The following is a 15,077-nucleotide window of genomic DNA, read 5'->3' on the forward strand; positions in this document are numbered from 1 at the left end:
TCAAATGTCACTAAAAGAACAAAGAGTGAAATGATAGTGATGGGCGCCCACCGCCTACAGTGTGCAGGCATAGATATTGTTAGTGTAGTAATACACGGGTGGCTAGGCAGAGACGCCTTTACCCCCAACAAAAAAGACTAGAGCAATCCTAGTGTTAATGAACAAAATGAGTACGACCCTTTTTCATGTTGAGGGTTAGCTCCGACTTTGAGCATCAAGGCATCTCTTGAGATGATCTCCGTTGAAGATGCTTCCCTTTGTTGCTTCACCAACTTGTTGGTGATTAAGTTCAACATCCACATGGGCATTGCTCCTCTTCCTTTTGTGCGACAAATGTACGTCTTCACTCCTCACACCACGTTCACCATCCTCACCAGTGCTCTCGTCGTCCATGTTTGCATCATGCTGAACATGCATGCTCTTGGATCCTCCAAGGGAAGTTGGTGCAATGTAGTGTACAATACCTTAATTAATCTCCGTGATAATAGATTAGTTTTGAAAAGTAATAAGTAATTAATGCAATAAATGCTTAAGGGCCACGTGTGTGTCTCTCTTACATAAAGTGAACAAGAGTTTAAGACCACTTCCATCATAGCAACCAAAGTTTAGTTTTAATATTCTAATTTGAGCTATAACTAGTTTTCTTCAGCTGATCTTTAGCCAAAGGCCTAGTTTTTAATAAAAAACTTTGAAAGTATTTTATTGTTGCTGCTGCGTATTTGAAAAATATTACCATTATTATTATTATCAGGCAAGTACGTTCTGAGATTAGGGTTTGGCGGGTTTTGCAGAATTACAGACGAGCACGCCCAGTGAGGGGGAGAGAGAGAGCGCGCACTCCCCTGAGAAGCAGCAGGAAGAAAGAATGGTGTCCGGGTCGGGCCTGTGCGCCCGCGTGGTGGTGGTGGACGCTCGCCGTCATATGCTCGGCCGCCTCGCCTCCATCCTTGCCAAAGAGCTCCTCAACGGACAGCGCGTGGTAAGCCAAGGCCCCCCTTCTGGAATACACACACACACACACACACACACACACACACACACATTCCTCCTCTTTATCACCATCGCACAGCAATTTAGTCAAGATTACTGTTGATCCTTTGCTTCCGGACTTGGCATTGATCGTAAGATCCTTATCGTCTCACATATGCCTATGTTTCTATTGATCTGGTTTCCTGGCTTTGATGTTAGACGGTAATGAGTTAAGTATAGCGTTCGTTTCCTGCTTTTTCATTTGATCGAAGGCATCTACGATGTGCCGTTTTCTTTGCTTATTCAGGGGCAAGAGAGAAAGACCCGAGTTTGGTAGTCTTTGGTAGAATCATTTTGTCATACACCCGAATCTGGTCTTGAGCCAATGGTCTATGAATTCAGTTAGGCTGCATGCATATGACTCGGTGAACTGCTGCCTGATTTGATGACTGCTGCTTTGCATCTCTCATATGCTGTTTCCTCACTTCTACTCACGTAGAGTCAAAAGAGAGGCTTAAGCGGTGGAGTTCTTGTGAGATTCATCTTGAGGTATTGAATAGAAGTTCTGGTTTCCAACTGGCATTTAATCATTTATATATGCAGCATTCATGTGGCCCTGTGAAGTGTGATTTGATCACCCTTAAGTACGTAAAAGATCATTGGGGAAGCATTTGATGGTTTGAGAACAGGAACTGTGGAGTTTTGTTGATGGATTGCAAGGCATTCGTTTAAGGGGGCATGTTGTCAGCCAATAAGAGATTAGGGGTGTAGCTTGTTACTGCAATCTTCCAGCTGTGCTCTTTGCAATTTTATGATCAAACAAATTAAATTAGCACAACTCAGCTATTAATATCGGCAGCAATGCTCTCTTTGTCAGGTAGTGGTAAGATGTGAGGAAATCTGCATCTCAGGTGGTCTGGTGAGGCAGAAGATGAAGTATTTGCGCTTTTTAAGGAAGCGCATGAATACAAAGCCCAGCAAGGGGCCTATTCACTTTCGAGCACCTGCTAGAATATTGTGGAGGACCATTCGAGGGTATACTGATACTGGATTTGCATTCTGATCCTCATATGCTGTTTATGTATTGAATGTTGGCCGTAACTTCTCTCTTGCCACCTTGCAGAATGATTCCCCACAAGACAAAGAGGGGAGCAGCTGCCTTGGAGCGGTTGAAGGCATTTGAAGGCATCCCAGCCCCATATGACAAAGTAAAGAGAATGGTTATACCAGATGCTCTGAAGTATGCTACTATTCAAAACTTATTGCATTGTTTAAAGCATTTGATCTAGTAGTTTAACAGCTTTATGTAGGGGCATGTTTGGCCTCAATTGGTTTTTGATGTTTATAACAGTTCCTTGGTTGTATTGTGGGTTGGGTGCTTTAAGCATGGAGGCCCATTAGAAACATGAGCTTAGATGTATTTCCATCATGAAAAGCTGCACAATACCTGCCAATATTGAATATACATGACAAGGTATTTCAGTTTGATGTGAATATTAATAGTACTAGATGCAAGAGTTAGAATGTACTTCCTTTGGACATTACATAGCGAGGACTTAGAAGTGCACGAGCAAGTCTCATGCACGCCCAGGTTCAGGTGATTAACTGCAAATCATATTAATTCCTCTCATTTGAGAAGCTTTTGGGCATGCTGCTGCTAAGTCATGCAACTGTGACAAAGCAGAAGTTGCTGTATTGAGTACTGGTTGATGACCTTTTATAGTAGTGTGCATTAGTTGAATAGAGAGTTTTACTTGTGTTAGGCTAGCACATGCATTGATGTGTTGAGAATGCTACAGGGTGCTCAGATTGCAACCAGGACACAAATTCTGTTTGCTTGGTCAGTTGTCTTCAGAGGTTGGATGGCATCACTATGATACTATCAAGGTAGGATTCACAGTTTGCATTGTATATCATTTTCCTGTTTCATGGTTCCTGCTATTTGATCCTTTAAATACTTGCCGATCTGTTGCGCTTCTGTTCTTTACTAATACATTTGTTTCTCTCCTCTCTTAGGAATTGGAAGAAAGAAGAAAAGCCAAGTCTAGAGTATTTTATGAAAGGAAGAAGCAGCTTGTTCAGCTGCGACTTAAGGCTGAGAAAAGGGCTGAAGAACTGCTGGGTGATTCTAAGGAAGTCCTCACACCCATTAGTTACAAGCTGTGAAAGTGAATTTTGAATCATTTTTGTTAACAATTGTGAGAATTTCCAGGGAAGCTGCAAAATGTATGGGGTCTATTCACAAGTAATCCCAGATTGAAAATCTTGACATCTAATATAAAATGCTCGGTTGAAAGCTTGAAACTATTGCTCATCTTTTTTTACCATCACAGTTTTTCTTATTACAAATTGAACTGGGAACGCCACCAACCTGAGTTCAGAGTTTCAGGCTTCATTCAGCCGAGGGCTGAGTACACAATTGTCTCTTTTGTATTATTTTGACTGCCTTCTACCCAATATTAAATGAATTCTGGATATTTCACATCAACCCTTGCAGCTCCAACTACATTAATTTAATATTTAAATTAAATTTAACACAACACCCCAGTATCTGTGAAGCTAAATGAGCTTCAGCTCGAACAGAGGAATGTGCTAATCTTAAATATAAAGTTGATATCACACACAAGTGATCCTTGAGAAGGTAGCTGAATTCCAATATTGCATGCCTCGGATGAGTGTTGAGTGCCCCTTACAATATGCTGCTTGCCTCATTTACACGGTTAGCCTAGTTTGATAGCTAAAAGGCTATCAGTTAGAGAAGGCCATGCCATGTTGCCAAATCTCAATTACCCAGTCCATAAGTTGTGGCAGTTAATGACCATGTTGTTGGAGTGGTGTAATAGTACATGAAAAGCAAACATCAAAGAATAGGTCAAAAGGCAAACCTATGAAATACGAACTGAGCACAAGCAGTCTTACTCATAATGATGACCAGATCAGAATGTATCAAATTGCATCATACACTGGTAGTCTCTAATATTTATCTGCTTCCTGATGAATTTGTGCCCCCTTGGTTTGAGTTACGTCCTCCATGATAAGAAGTCTTGCTAGGATGTTTCAATTCTCATCTCATAGCCATTGGGATTGATCAGGATGGAATAAGTAGTAGGTGCAGGCAAAATCCTTATATTACAAGATGCCATACTACCATGAGTTTGATCACTCTACATGTGTGTGCATGCACAAAGCTTGCATGAACACTGAAAATTTACCCATGAAACAACGGAGCGAATAGGCATCTTGTACGCCGATTTACATGAATGGTTGATGTGCCTCATTAGCAATATTAAATTTGGTTAACTTATATAGGAATGAGATGACATAGATCTGATTTTTACTTGGTTGGACGAATTTTCTCTTTAAGAGGACCAAAGAAGAGAGCATACCAAAGGGAGTGGATTATGTTGGGAGGATGAATGGTCATATTGCAGTAGTTTTTAGGAAGAGAGGAGGAAGGTATGCATGATTGCAAGGTTAAGTTGTGAATGCCAAACTATGATTGTCAACTATTACGTAAGACTTCAAGCATTTGTGTAAGTTGTACTTTTTGTAAATCTTTATAAGGATATCCAACTACGCATTACCAACTATGTGGTGCATTTTGTAAATCTTTATAAGGATATCCAACTACGCATTACCAACTATGTGGTGCATTTTGTATGGCATTCGTGTAGACTTATGTGCTACATATTTATAGGAAATATTTTGGTTGATTTTGCTTATTGCTCTAAATGTTCATTTTGGTAGAAACATTCACAATTGCAGATAGCAAAGAGGCATTAATTTTAAGCAAGGGGACATGATATAGAAACTAGGAACAATCATGGAGAAACCTTGAAGTATTGGCACAAAACCAAGTTTGTGAACTTACATATGTAGTTAATTGCCCATGTTAGGTCAATGCACAATTTGGTAAGCAAAAGGTGCAATAGTCATATTTGTCAATTTTGGAGAGAATTATGCTACCTTTATATCATCAATGTTGTATGTTGTATACCACATTCATCAAAGCTATTTGTTGCTCCATTGATTTTGTTCATAGAAATGCTCATCTTAGTAGCAACAAGCAACAAACCTTGGTAGCTCTAGTAGTGTTAATTTAGGCAAGCTCCTCCATGCCTTCTACCTAGCCTTGAAATTCTATCATTCATTGTAATAGCCATAACATTCACTTTAAGACCCCCCTACCAAAGGCCAACCATGCATAGCCAGTTGTGTTTTTAGTCTAACCTCGTGTAATTATCCTTTCTTGTAAAAGGAAGTTATAATGATGCCAAAATTATGGTTGCATCATTACCATGTAATTACCCTTTTTAAACTATTGAGAGTCTTGTTCATGTCTTACCCTTATAGAAACCATCCTTAGTTTGATTATAGTGCATAAATTTTTATCTCAAATGTGCAATATGTTGCATATAATAAATGCTAAGCAGAAAGGTTGTTGAAGATTATACTCTTGTGATTTATGAATTTCAAAGTATAGATAGGGCTTTTGAATAACATATTTTAGAGAGAGTTTGTCACAAGACTTGAAATTGTCCTAAGTCATTTGGGAGATATAGGATCACATCAAGTTGATAAGCATTGGAATCACCAACACGAGACCTTGGTTGCTTAAGATTCATCAACTTGTTGATAGACATTGGAATCACCAAGAGGAGACCCAGGTTGCTTAAGCATTGGAATCACCAATAGGAGACCTTTGCATAAGGATTTTATCTTTATTCTCTTCTCTTATGGTGTGTTAAATGGTGTAATTAGGCATGTGTCCTTGATCATGTTGATATTATTTTCATAAGCTCCAATATATGTCCAATGATCTCTAATTTTCACAGTCCTTGACTTGCTATTATCATTGTCATATTATTCTTAAAAATTCCATTGCGCGATTCCTTTATTTGAGCAAGTTTAATCATCTTGTCATCCAAACTTTTGTCCTTTGAATCATTTTGATTATAGTTGCAATGTTATGTTACGATTGCGTATTTTCTCTTTCCTTATGGTTAACCATGAAAAAGTACACGCTCAAATGTGTGTGCTTTCAATATGTCCTAAAGTTCTTTAGACTCTTAGTGCTTATGGTTTTCCAATCCATTCCATCCATTTGGTTGGCCTCAACATCATGATTGTATAAATGATTGCACACTCAAATCTATGCACTTTCAATATGCACTAAGGTTTACCCTTAGTGCTTATGGTTCTCCAAGTCTTCATTCCATCCATTTGGTTGGCCTCAAAATCATGATTGTATAAATGATTGCAAACCATGAAAGTAAGGCTATATGCCTTTAAGTTTGACCTCTAGACTATCAAAGTGTTCTTAGTGCTTATTGTTCTCCAATCTAGTAACAAAGGTTAAAACTTACCACCTTGAAGTCTAAGAAGAATAGGGACACAAACTTGTCCACAATTGGTTAAGGAGGTGGATAGTATCCTTGCATCCTTTTCTTTGTTTCTAGTGGAGTTTAATGGGTGAATGGCTCTCTAATTAGAGTCATACCTCAAATCACATGTGATGGGCACTTGATTTGAGACACACTTGATTGGTTTTCAACACTCCTTAGGATGGACTACAACGTACAAGGAAGAGTTATTTGTAGAAAGCAGGAGGATGTGGATACCTTTTTCATTTGACTCACCATTTTTCTATGCATGTATCCTCTCTCTCTCTCTCTCTCTCTCTCTCTCTCTCTCTCTCTCTCTCTCTCTCTCTCTCTCTCTCTCTCTCTCTCTCTCTCTCTCTCTCTCTCTCTCTCTCTCTCTCTCTCTCTCTCTCTCTCTCTCTCTCTCTCTCTCTTTGTGCCTTGTTGTAAGTTTATCATAATTTCTATATTACTACTTAACAATGGATATGGAGGCTTACATGTTAGTTTCCTTGAACCAGATCCATGGAGTTAGCACCTCATATGAAAAGTAAAGAGGCAAAATATGTTGTATAAGTGCCAATTTACTACTTTAAACCCTATTGACAAGGACAAACAAGTCCAAACATAGTGCAAGAGACTCTTTCAAGAAGGCCAACACTCATGAGGAGACATTCAAGGTATGGGAAGAGAAGAAATGCTTAGTGAGCAAGCAACCGTAGCATATGGCCAAGTATTGTTCTAAAAGTCAGAGGCAAATGCTCAACTTCCAAGGTGGGGGTAAGATTTTTGAGGCAATCTTATCCTTTTTTGTGATGACTTTTAACTTAATGTTACTACCCTTGAAAATTGTGGATCCATCTTGCTTGCATTGCCATGATGTTGTGCTTGTGCAAGCAAAGGTGGTAGGTCATCATTAACACTCTTGGGCACTGTGGATCCATCACATGTTTTTATGCTCATTCAAGTGATGGTGCTTGCACTCCGTTGGGTGGATCTCGATGCATCTCAGAGTTTGATATAAGATCTCGCTAAGAAATATCAACTCTAAACCATAATGGCAAGTGTAGCACAATCTTTGGAGAGGTCTTTTAGCCTAAAAGAAGACAAGAAAAGAAGCATTAAATTAAAAAATAGGTGGAGAATGCAACTCTTAGAATGAAGGAATTCTTTGTTAGAGAGTCCTTGAAGGTGGCACCCTTCCTTAGTGTCCTAGGGCAAGATTGGCTCTAGAACTACATGGGCTTGGTTGATCACACCAACTTTGTGCTCATTTTTAATGATCCTAGCATGTCATCCATTGTTTCACCCTTTGTAACTCAAGAGCTTAGTCAATAGTGGTAGTTTGTGATGTATGTAGTTGGAAAGATTGTTATAGTATGATGGTGCACACATGACTAAGGACACTTCTTCCATAAAGATTGAGAATTAGACGAGATGGGCATGGGTTAATTCTCTCTTATATGGAGGATTTTTCCTGGGAAATTTCTCTATTCTAGTCAAATGGATTTTACCATGAAGTTAGGTGGAACCACCCTCAAATGCATCCTATCCATGAACAAGAAGGAACCCGAGGAACTTAAGTGCATATTGAGGAACTCTTAGAGCAAGGATTGATTCAGTTTAACTCTAGCTCATTCGGTGTTGTTGGTAAAAAAAAAAGGAGAGAAGCTTATATTTTTGTAATAAACTCATTGTTAATAACAAGTTTCCCTTGTAGTGGATTGATGAGTTTTTGGATGCAAGTTGGACTTGAAAAGTTGGCCTTCACTAGATTGGATTGATTAGAGGACATTTAAAGATGATGCTTTGGACTATTATGGTCTCCTTAAGTTTGTTGCACTTCTTTTTGGGTTGTTTAGTACCCCAACATATTTTTCTAAGATCATCACACAATGTAGAAGCCTTTTTCTTGGGAAATGCCACTTATTATGCTCCTTAGTGATAGGTTGATTTATAGTGAGCCCAAGATGAGAATTACGAACATTTTTGAAAAATGCTTCACATCTTTAGGACCAAGTGGATTTTGAGTTCTTCATAGTGTCTAGTCTTACTTGATAAGTGAAATTTGAGTTCTTCATAGTGTCTAGTCTTACTTGATAAGTGAAATTTGAGTTCTTCATAGTGTCTAGTCTTACTTGATACATGTACTTTTGTATTGAGAAGGTTGAATGTAATCTCTTGGGACTCTTTTTAATTCTGTGCATAAATGTGGGGCCTAATAAGGTCAAATGTTAAAAGGTATAAGGGAAAAAAAGAAATGCTGGTTGTCATACATGAGGAGATGCCACTGTGACTACTAGCCATTTAGGAAGATGAGGAGAGTGAAAAGGGAGATGTGGAGTGAAGAATGGGAGGGAGAGAAGATAAGTTGTGAAGATTGGAGAAAAGGAGTGGAAGGAGATGTGGAGTGAAGAATAGGAGCGAAGGAAGATAAGTTGTGAAGATTGGAAGAAAAGGAGTGGAGGGTGGTATCGTGTCTCCAAGCTGTTGGCAACAATGACTCCCCCTCATGACTCAAATGGCACTCAAAGAGAGAGAGAGAGAGAGAGAGAGAGAGAGAGAGAGAGAGAGAGAGAGAGAGAGGGAGAGAGGGAGAGAGGAGAGAGAGAGAGAGAGAGAGAGAGAGAGAGAGAGAGAGAGAGAGAGAGAGAGAGAGAGAGAGAGAGAGAGAGAGAGAGAGAGAGAGAGAGAGAGAGAGAGAGAGAGAGAGCATCCTTTTGGATTGACATTGATTGTACGATGGCCTTTAAGAGATGCTACAAAGTCGATATGTAGAGTAACCATGCATGTCATGATGCCATACCTTGGTAGAGAAAGAGTCAAGTTTTGAGAAACAATGAAGGCACAAGGTGCAAAGAAAATTCAATGCATGAAAGATTGTCCCATGCATGTGTTTTTTGGGAAAAGCACAGGTATTGAGCCTAAAGCTTCAAGAATAGATGATCGGCAAGAAATGGAGGTGGAAACCTATGTGTCACAAGACAAAGAGAAAGCAATCAATGTTGCCCTATGTCCAAGCATGATATTTGTGCTAGTTTTATGATTTCCTTAGAATAGGCATATTTTTCTATTTCATGGGGCATGTCCCCTTTAAGGATGAATTTAGTTGATGTTTCACAACTACATATCCAACATACCACTCATTATACTACTATAAGTTTATCAATAACGATTTTTTTCAAGCCTTTCTAGGCAGCCATCAAGAGAGATACTAGGTATTTATGTGTTTTTTGGGTTTTGGGGAAATTTGCTTCATTTTTTAGTGATTTGTTACATTCTCGCCAAATGAAATCCTCTTATTAGAACGTTTAGTATGCATTACATTTCCAAATTTGCATGCCATTTTGGAAATGGAAGTCAAAATTGTATTATGCCAGCACAACCACTGAACCCTAAGGAAGAGCATCAAGGTTGCATCTAGTGGGACAATAGGATTTGAACTCTAGAAGCTTTAAGGCTAGATGATAGCAAAGCCTTTGAGGTGGTGTATGAAGTCAAGTTTATGTGATTTCATGTTGCATGTTATCATTGTCATGAAATGAGTCATTTTGCAAGATCCTACCAAGAGCAGGCAGTGAAAGATATTGCTTAGGAAGTAGGAAATTCATAGAAATTGAAAAATAATAGCTCTCATGCAAAGCCCTTGAAGAAGCAAGGTGGGCTAGAAAATCTTAACCCCAAGTAGCGAGCCACTCTTATATAAACTTATCATATATCTTGGATTATTAGGAAAAAAAAAAGGGTACTTTTGTTAATCAACGGATTAAGGAAAGGGCCAAAGAGAGTTTGACACATGTGCAAGTATATGGTGTTTTTGTCTCCTTAGATTGGAGATAGTAAAGTCCATTTCGTAGTCATCTTCTCCTTTTAGTTGAAATATTTGAAATTTGACATCTTTTGGTAGTCCCAAAGTCCCTAAAAGCTACTAAAAGTTGACAAAAGATGTCATACAAATGGGATGAGTTATTACTATTTATCTTTTTAAATTGGAAATTGGGAGAAATATTTGAATATTATTTTTGGTGCCCATTTTATTTTCAATAGTCTTAGTGACATTTGCTTTGAGTTCATTTTCTCTCTGAATTTCTTTCTTTGCACAATAATTGCGCTTCCATTTTTAAATGGCATCCATAAGGCATCCTTCTCATTTGATAAACTATTGCACTATCTATAAAAATAAAGTGTAAATGGGAAGTGGAGCCCCAAAATGATAAGTGTAAATGATTGGACTACCATGCTGCCATCTTGCAAGGGCTCTCACAAAGTAAAAAAAACGGAGAGAATATCAAATATCACTAGAAGAGATGTATCATTGATTTTGAAGTCATACCCCAAGGGTGGTTTTGCTCAGTTATAACATGTTTACAAGGATATGTGCTTGCCTACAAATGAATGTTTTTCTTAGAAAATACATGATAAGTTTTGAGTTGAATAAAGTATGCAAATATATATTTTTTGTTAAAGCAAGTACTAAATAGTGGTTTATTAACTTTAGAATCTATTCATTGACAAGTTGTGAGTGGTACACTGTGGAGAGCATCAATACTATCTTCTATGCAATTCATAAATAATTTTCAAACACTATCTATGTTGGTCAAACTATAGGTTTTTCTAGTGAAGGTAGGATTTTTGTATATTATACACAATATTTGTTTTCCTCAAGAGAAGGTGTTTATGGAGACATTGAGGATTTGCCATTGCCAAGCATTGTATCTTTGAATTGGAAGTTTCTTCATGAAGCAACACACAAAGCTTTAAACTTAGAATAGCCAAAGACATTCAAAAGGCTATGACTCCTAAGATCTCAAGAAGAATATGCTTATCGTGGTTCTTACCCTTACACATCTCTCTAGCTTGCTTTAAAACAAAAAATTTACAAAGAACGAATTTTCATGGCTAAGAGAAAAGTTTTTAGAGGAAGTTTTGGAAAATATTCTAGGAGTATTTGAAAATTTAGGGAGTGTGACCATAAGGTTGACTTTATAAGGTACAATTCATGTGAGTAAGAATATCTCATTATATTTGGGTTACAAAGTTATAGTACAAATGTACAAAGGGAATTTAACAATAGCACAAATATACAAAGGGAGAATTACAAGTCTATTCTTTAGGTTCTTTTGATATTCAATTTCTCCTCCCTTTGGACCTTTCTCCTTCTTTGGCCCAATTGCTTCTTCTTCACCTTCATTCATAATCACTACTTTCCTTACAATAGGTTGTTTCTTTGGTTGTTGGAAGAATTTGAATCACAAGGGTACCCTCTTTTCTTGAGGCTTTAGACAAGATGGATCAAACTTCAAAGGAGAAAGCTGGGGAATTCCTTTCTTTTTAGAGACTACAATTATATTCTTGATAGTTGACTTGCCCTTGCCTTTGCCCTTGCTTGTTGTCTTTACGTGTCCCTTGCCTTTACCTTGGAAATTTTAGGTGGAAGAGGGGAGTCACCATCCACTAGTGTAATGGCCCTACCCAAACTAATTCAATACACCTCTCCCTTATCCATGACCTATATGACTCATGGTAATGTTTACATTGTAGCAAAGCACACAAAAAGTTAGTTGAAATTACAAGAGACTTTCAATTTAGAAGCAAAAGATAGGAAGGCTCACATTCACCCTATCTATGTTTAGTAGCTTTGAATTTATTGTCCTATAAACGTTCAAAATCACTCTCCATTTGTGATTGTGCATGTCACTTTTTGTAATGGGACCTCTTGAAGGAGAAACTTGAAAGGTATTTGAGAATCAGTTATGTCTTAAAAGTTGGTATGGTTACACTCACATTGTGTTAGCGAGAAAGGAGCTGGTGAAGAAGATGAATGATTTGTCGATGTAGAGCAATGAAACCTAGATACAAATATAGAAACTAGTGCTCTCACATTCTATCAAAAGCAGTGAGGATAAACTTCCTTATATAATGTGTAAAAAACCTATTGAAAATCCCAAAGGATCCCAACTCGCGTTATATTCCAAGCGGCGAGGAGAAACATCGTGATATGGCATGAAAACAAGTTGATGTGAATTCCAAAAGAGCCCAACTAATGTCGTATCCAACCTATGAAAGCACCCAACAAAACTCTTTCGATACGGCCCAAGGAGAACCTACTATGAATCCTAGAAGAGCCCTTTTTGTGTCATATTTGACCTAGCGTTTGAGGAAATCTTCTTGATACAGAGTGAACCATATTTACCATGAGTCATGGAATAGTAGTAGTCACATTGTATTAGAGAATTCAACCTGGTTGTTGCAAATGGTGAGAGTGATGACACAACAAATAAGATGTGAGGAAGATGAAGAGAAAACCCAAAAGACATTAAACCATGGTATATCGGATAATGAACAGAGGATTCAACCTGGAAACTAGAGGGACACAATGAGATGAAAATGATATGTGCAATAAAAAATTGTGCCTTACATACTAGAGAGCATGCATGTGCTACATGTCAATCACTCATTCGATTGAGATGTTAGGTTTCCAAATGGCTCTCTCCAACATTTGAATCCAATAATCAAAATTTTGCCACATGGCATACTTGTTTTATAAACAACCAAAATTTTCACACATAGCAAAGACCTTACAAAAGGATATTGTCTACTTTTTTGCAAGGTCTTTTTCGAATCACATTAACTATTTTTCTTGCCCCTTTTTTTGATCTATTTTTCTCTTCTACTCGGATTTTGTACTTCCTTCATAGCCCTAATATAGAGCAATCCAATTGTTGGATCCTTCAACATTGTTCTTCACGTTGTATTAGCTAAGCTTGCATCATATCTCATCCTTGAGACTTCCTTGCTTCTCTTTCTTGGGTTTTCTTCCACTCATTCTATTTGTGAATCTTGAAGTTGTCATGTCTAAAGACACAAGATCCTTGCCTATTTCCTCTACCAAAGGATTGAGTTTGAAATGTAAAAGAAACATGACCTTCATAGCATCCAAGGAATCAGCTAAAGGCTGCACAAGGCTTGGTCCCTATTACTCATGTACTTTCAATCACATCTCCATGTTCAATTGCAAGCACAAGGATGCCAATGAGGACTCCTAGCAAAAGGAAAATCTCATTTGAGGACCCCATGCCTCACCCAAATTATAGAAGTCACATGCTCTGACATGATTTTGTAAAATCTTATTCAAAGTGGTTTTGAATTGTCAATTTTCCCAATTTCTAGGGATATCTTGAACCTTGAATAGGATCCGAATCAAATGGTAAATTATTTCAAAGAAATTTTCAAGGAGAACAATGTAGAGTTTGGATATTTAGTAGGTCCCATGGTACATAGGTGGACTCAAAAGATTTTGGTTAGACATAATTGACAATTCACTTATAGAGAAGACATTGTTTACAAAGAAATATGGATATCATTCCATGGATAGACTTTATGCATTAGATTTTGTATGCTCTCTTCAGCCATGAAAATTTAGGCTTATATCAAAGTTTGCCACATTCATTGTGTACACTCTTGTAAAGTATTTAGAGACATTAATTAATGTATGGAATCCAAGTAAACTTGAGAATGATGAAAATTGAATAGTAATACTATGTTTATTTTTCATAAGAATCCATATATATTTTACATCTTGTTTTCATCTAATATTCTTTTTTTCTACTTGGAGATTGCAAATGAGGATAATATCTTGGGAAGAGGCAAAGGTTTTAGAACTAGTGGTGGTTCCCTCAAGGATGTTGCACTTAGACATTACTTTGTCAAAATTTATTCTCATTTTTTGTTGGTTTTGTATAGCACTTTCTTAGAGGAGCCCCCATGGCCCATTCTCTATATAAAAGTGCTTACAAGGCTTCTTGGCTACTCATGATTACAATATGATATCCATAAAGTAATGTTTTTAGAAAAGACAACCACCATTATAATTTTCGGTTATGGTCCTAGATACTTTTCCTCCAGGGCTGGATACTTCATGGCATTCTCCTCTTATGGTTTGGTAGAAGATCAAATAGATATCAAATCCACAATTGGCTATAAGAGGATACATTTTTTATGTTATAGAGGAAAGATAAATGAGGAGGAAGAGGGTGTAAAGGCTCTTAAAAGCTAGCTCCATGTACAGATATTTTGAAAACACTATGGCTATCTAGATTTCGTAGCCATTTTTTGTATTGTTCATTCTTTGAAGTTGTCTTCGATAAAAAACTTGAATAACTCCTCAAGAGCATTACTTTTCATAACTCCACCATGTCTTGTGCTCTAAAAGTAAAAGTATATACTTGATAGTGAGATTTTTCCATACCTTGGCTATTGTAAGTTGCCAAGGGCCCTTGCTCTTCCACAAAATAAATCCCATTTATAAGAAGAATGTGTTGCATTATAAAAAAGCAAGAGTTAGTGAATATCATTTGACCTTTTATTTCAAAAATGCAAAGATTGGATTCTATCTCTATCTCACAAAATAGAAAGTAATAACTAATACTTGAATGATGTCTACCTATTTTGTAAGATAGAGATTGGATGCTATCTCTACCTTACAAATGCTTCTAGATATTTGAATAATGTCTTTTATTGCATGAGCACTTTCTTACTTTCTATTTTGTAAGATAGAGATTGGATTCTAACTCTATCTTAAAAATGCTTTTAGATACTTGAATGATGTTTTTTATTGTGTGCACTTTTAGAAAGATGTCAAGGTGTCTCCAAAATTCCATTCTTAGAAATGTAACTTGTGGTGTGTTGACTACATTTTTTGTGATCTCACATGATCCTCTTCAACACTCCCACACCATGTTTACT

At 37.4% G+C, this 15,077-nt stretch overlaps 1 protein-coding gene across 1 annotated transcript; it reads left to right on the top strand.

The window, feature by feature from the left end:
* Positions 1–734: 734 nt before the first annotated feature.
* Positions 735–3,273, top strand: LOC148039722 (large ribosomal subunit protein uL13w-like). The gene is made up of 5 exons (XM_087693405.1): positions 735–979; positions 1,847–2,004; positions 2,093–2,209; positions 2,769–2,856; positions 2,986–3,273. Exons 1-5 carry the CDS (start codon positions 866–868, stop codon positions 3,133–3,135), a joined length of 627 nt encoding a protein of 208 aa, XP_087549531.1. The 5' UTR covers positions 735–865; the 3' UTR covers positions 3,136–3,273.
* The last annotated feature ends 11,804 nt before the right edge of the window (positions 3,274–15,077 follow it).

The sequence above is a fragment of the Lygodium microphyllum genome, chromosome 2 (genome assembly GCF_053477565.2).
Source record: "Lygodium microphyllum isolate KBCC chromosome 2, Lygodium_microphyllum_v1.1.10, whole genome shotgun sequence".
In the NCBI taxonomy this organism is placed as follows: domain Eukaryota; kingdom Viridiplantae; phylum Streptophyta; class Polypodiopsida; order Schizaeales; family Lygodiaceae; genus Lygodium; species Lygodium microphyllum.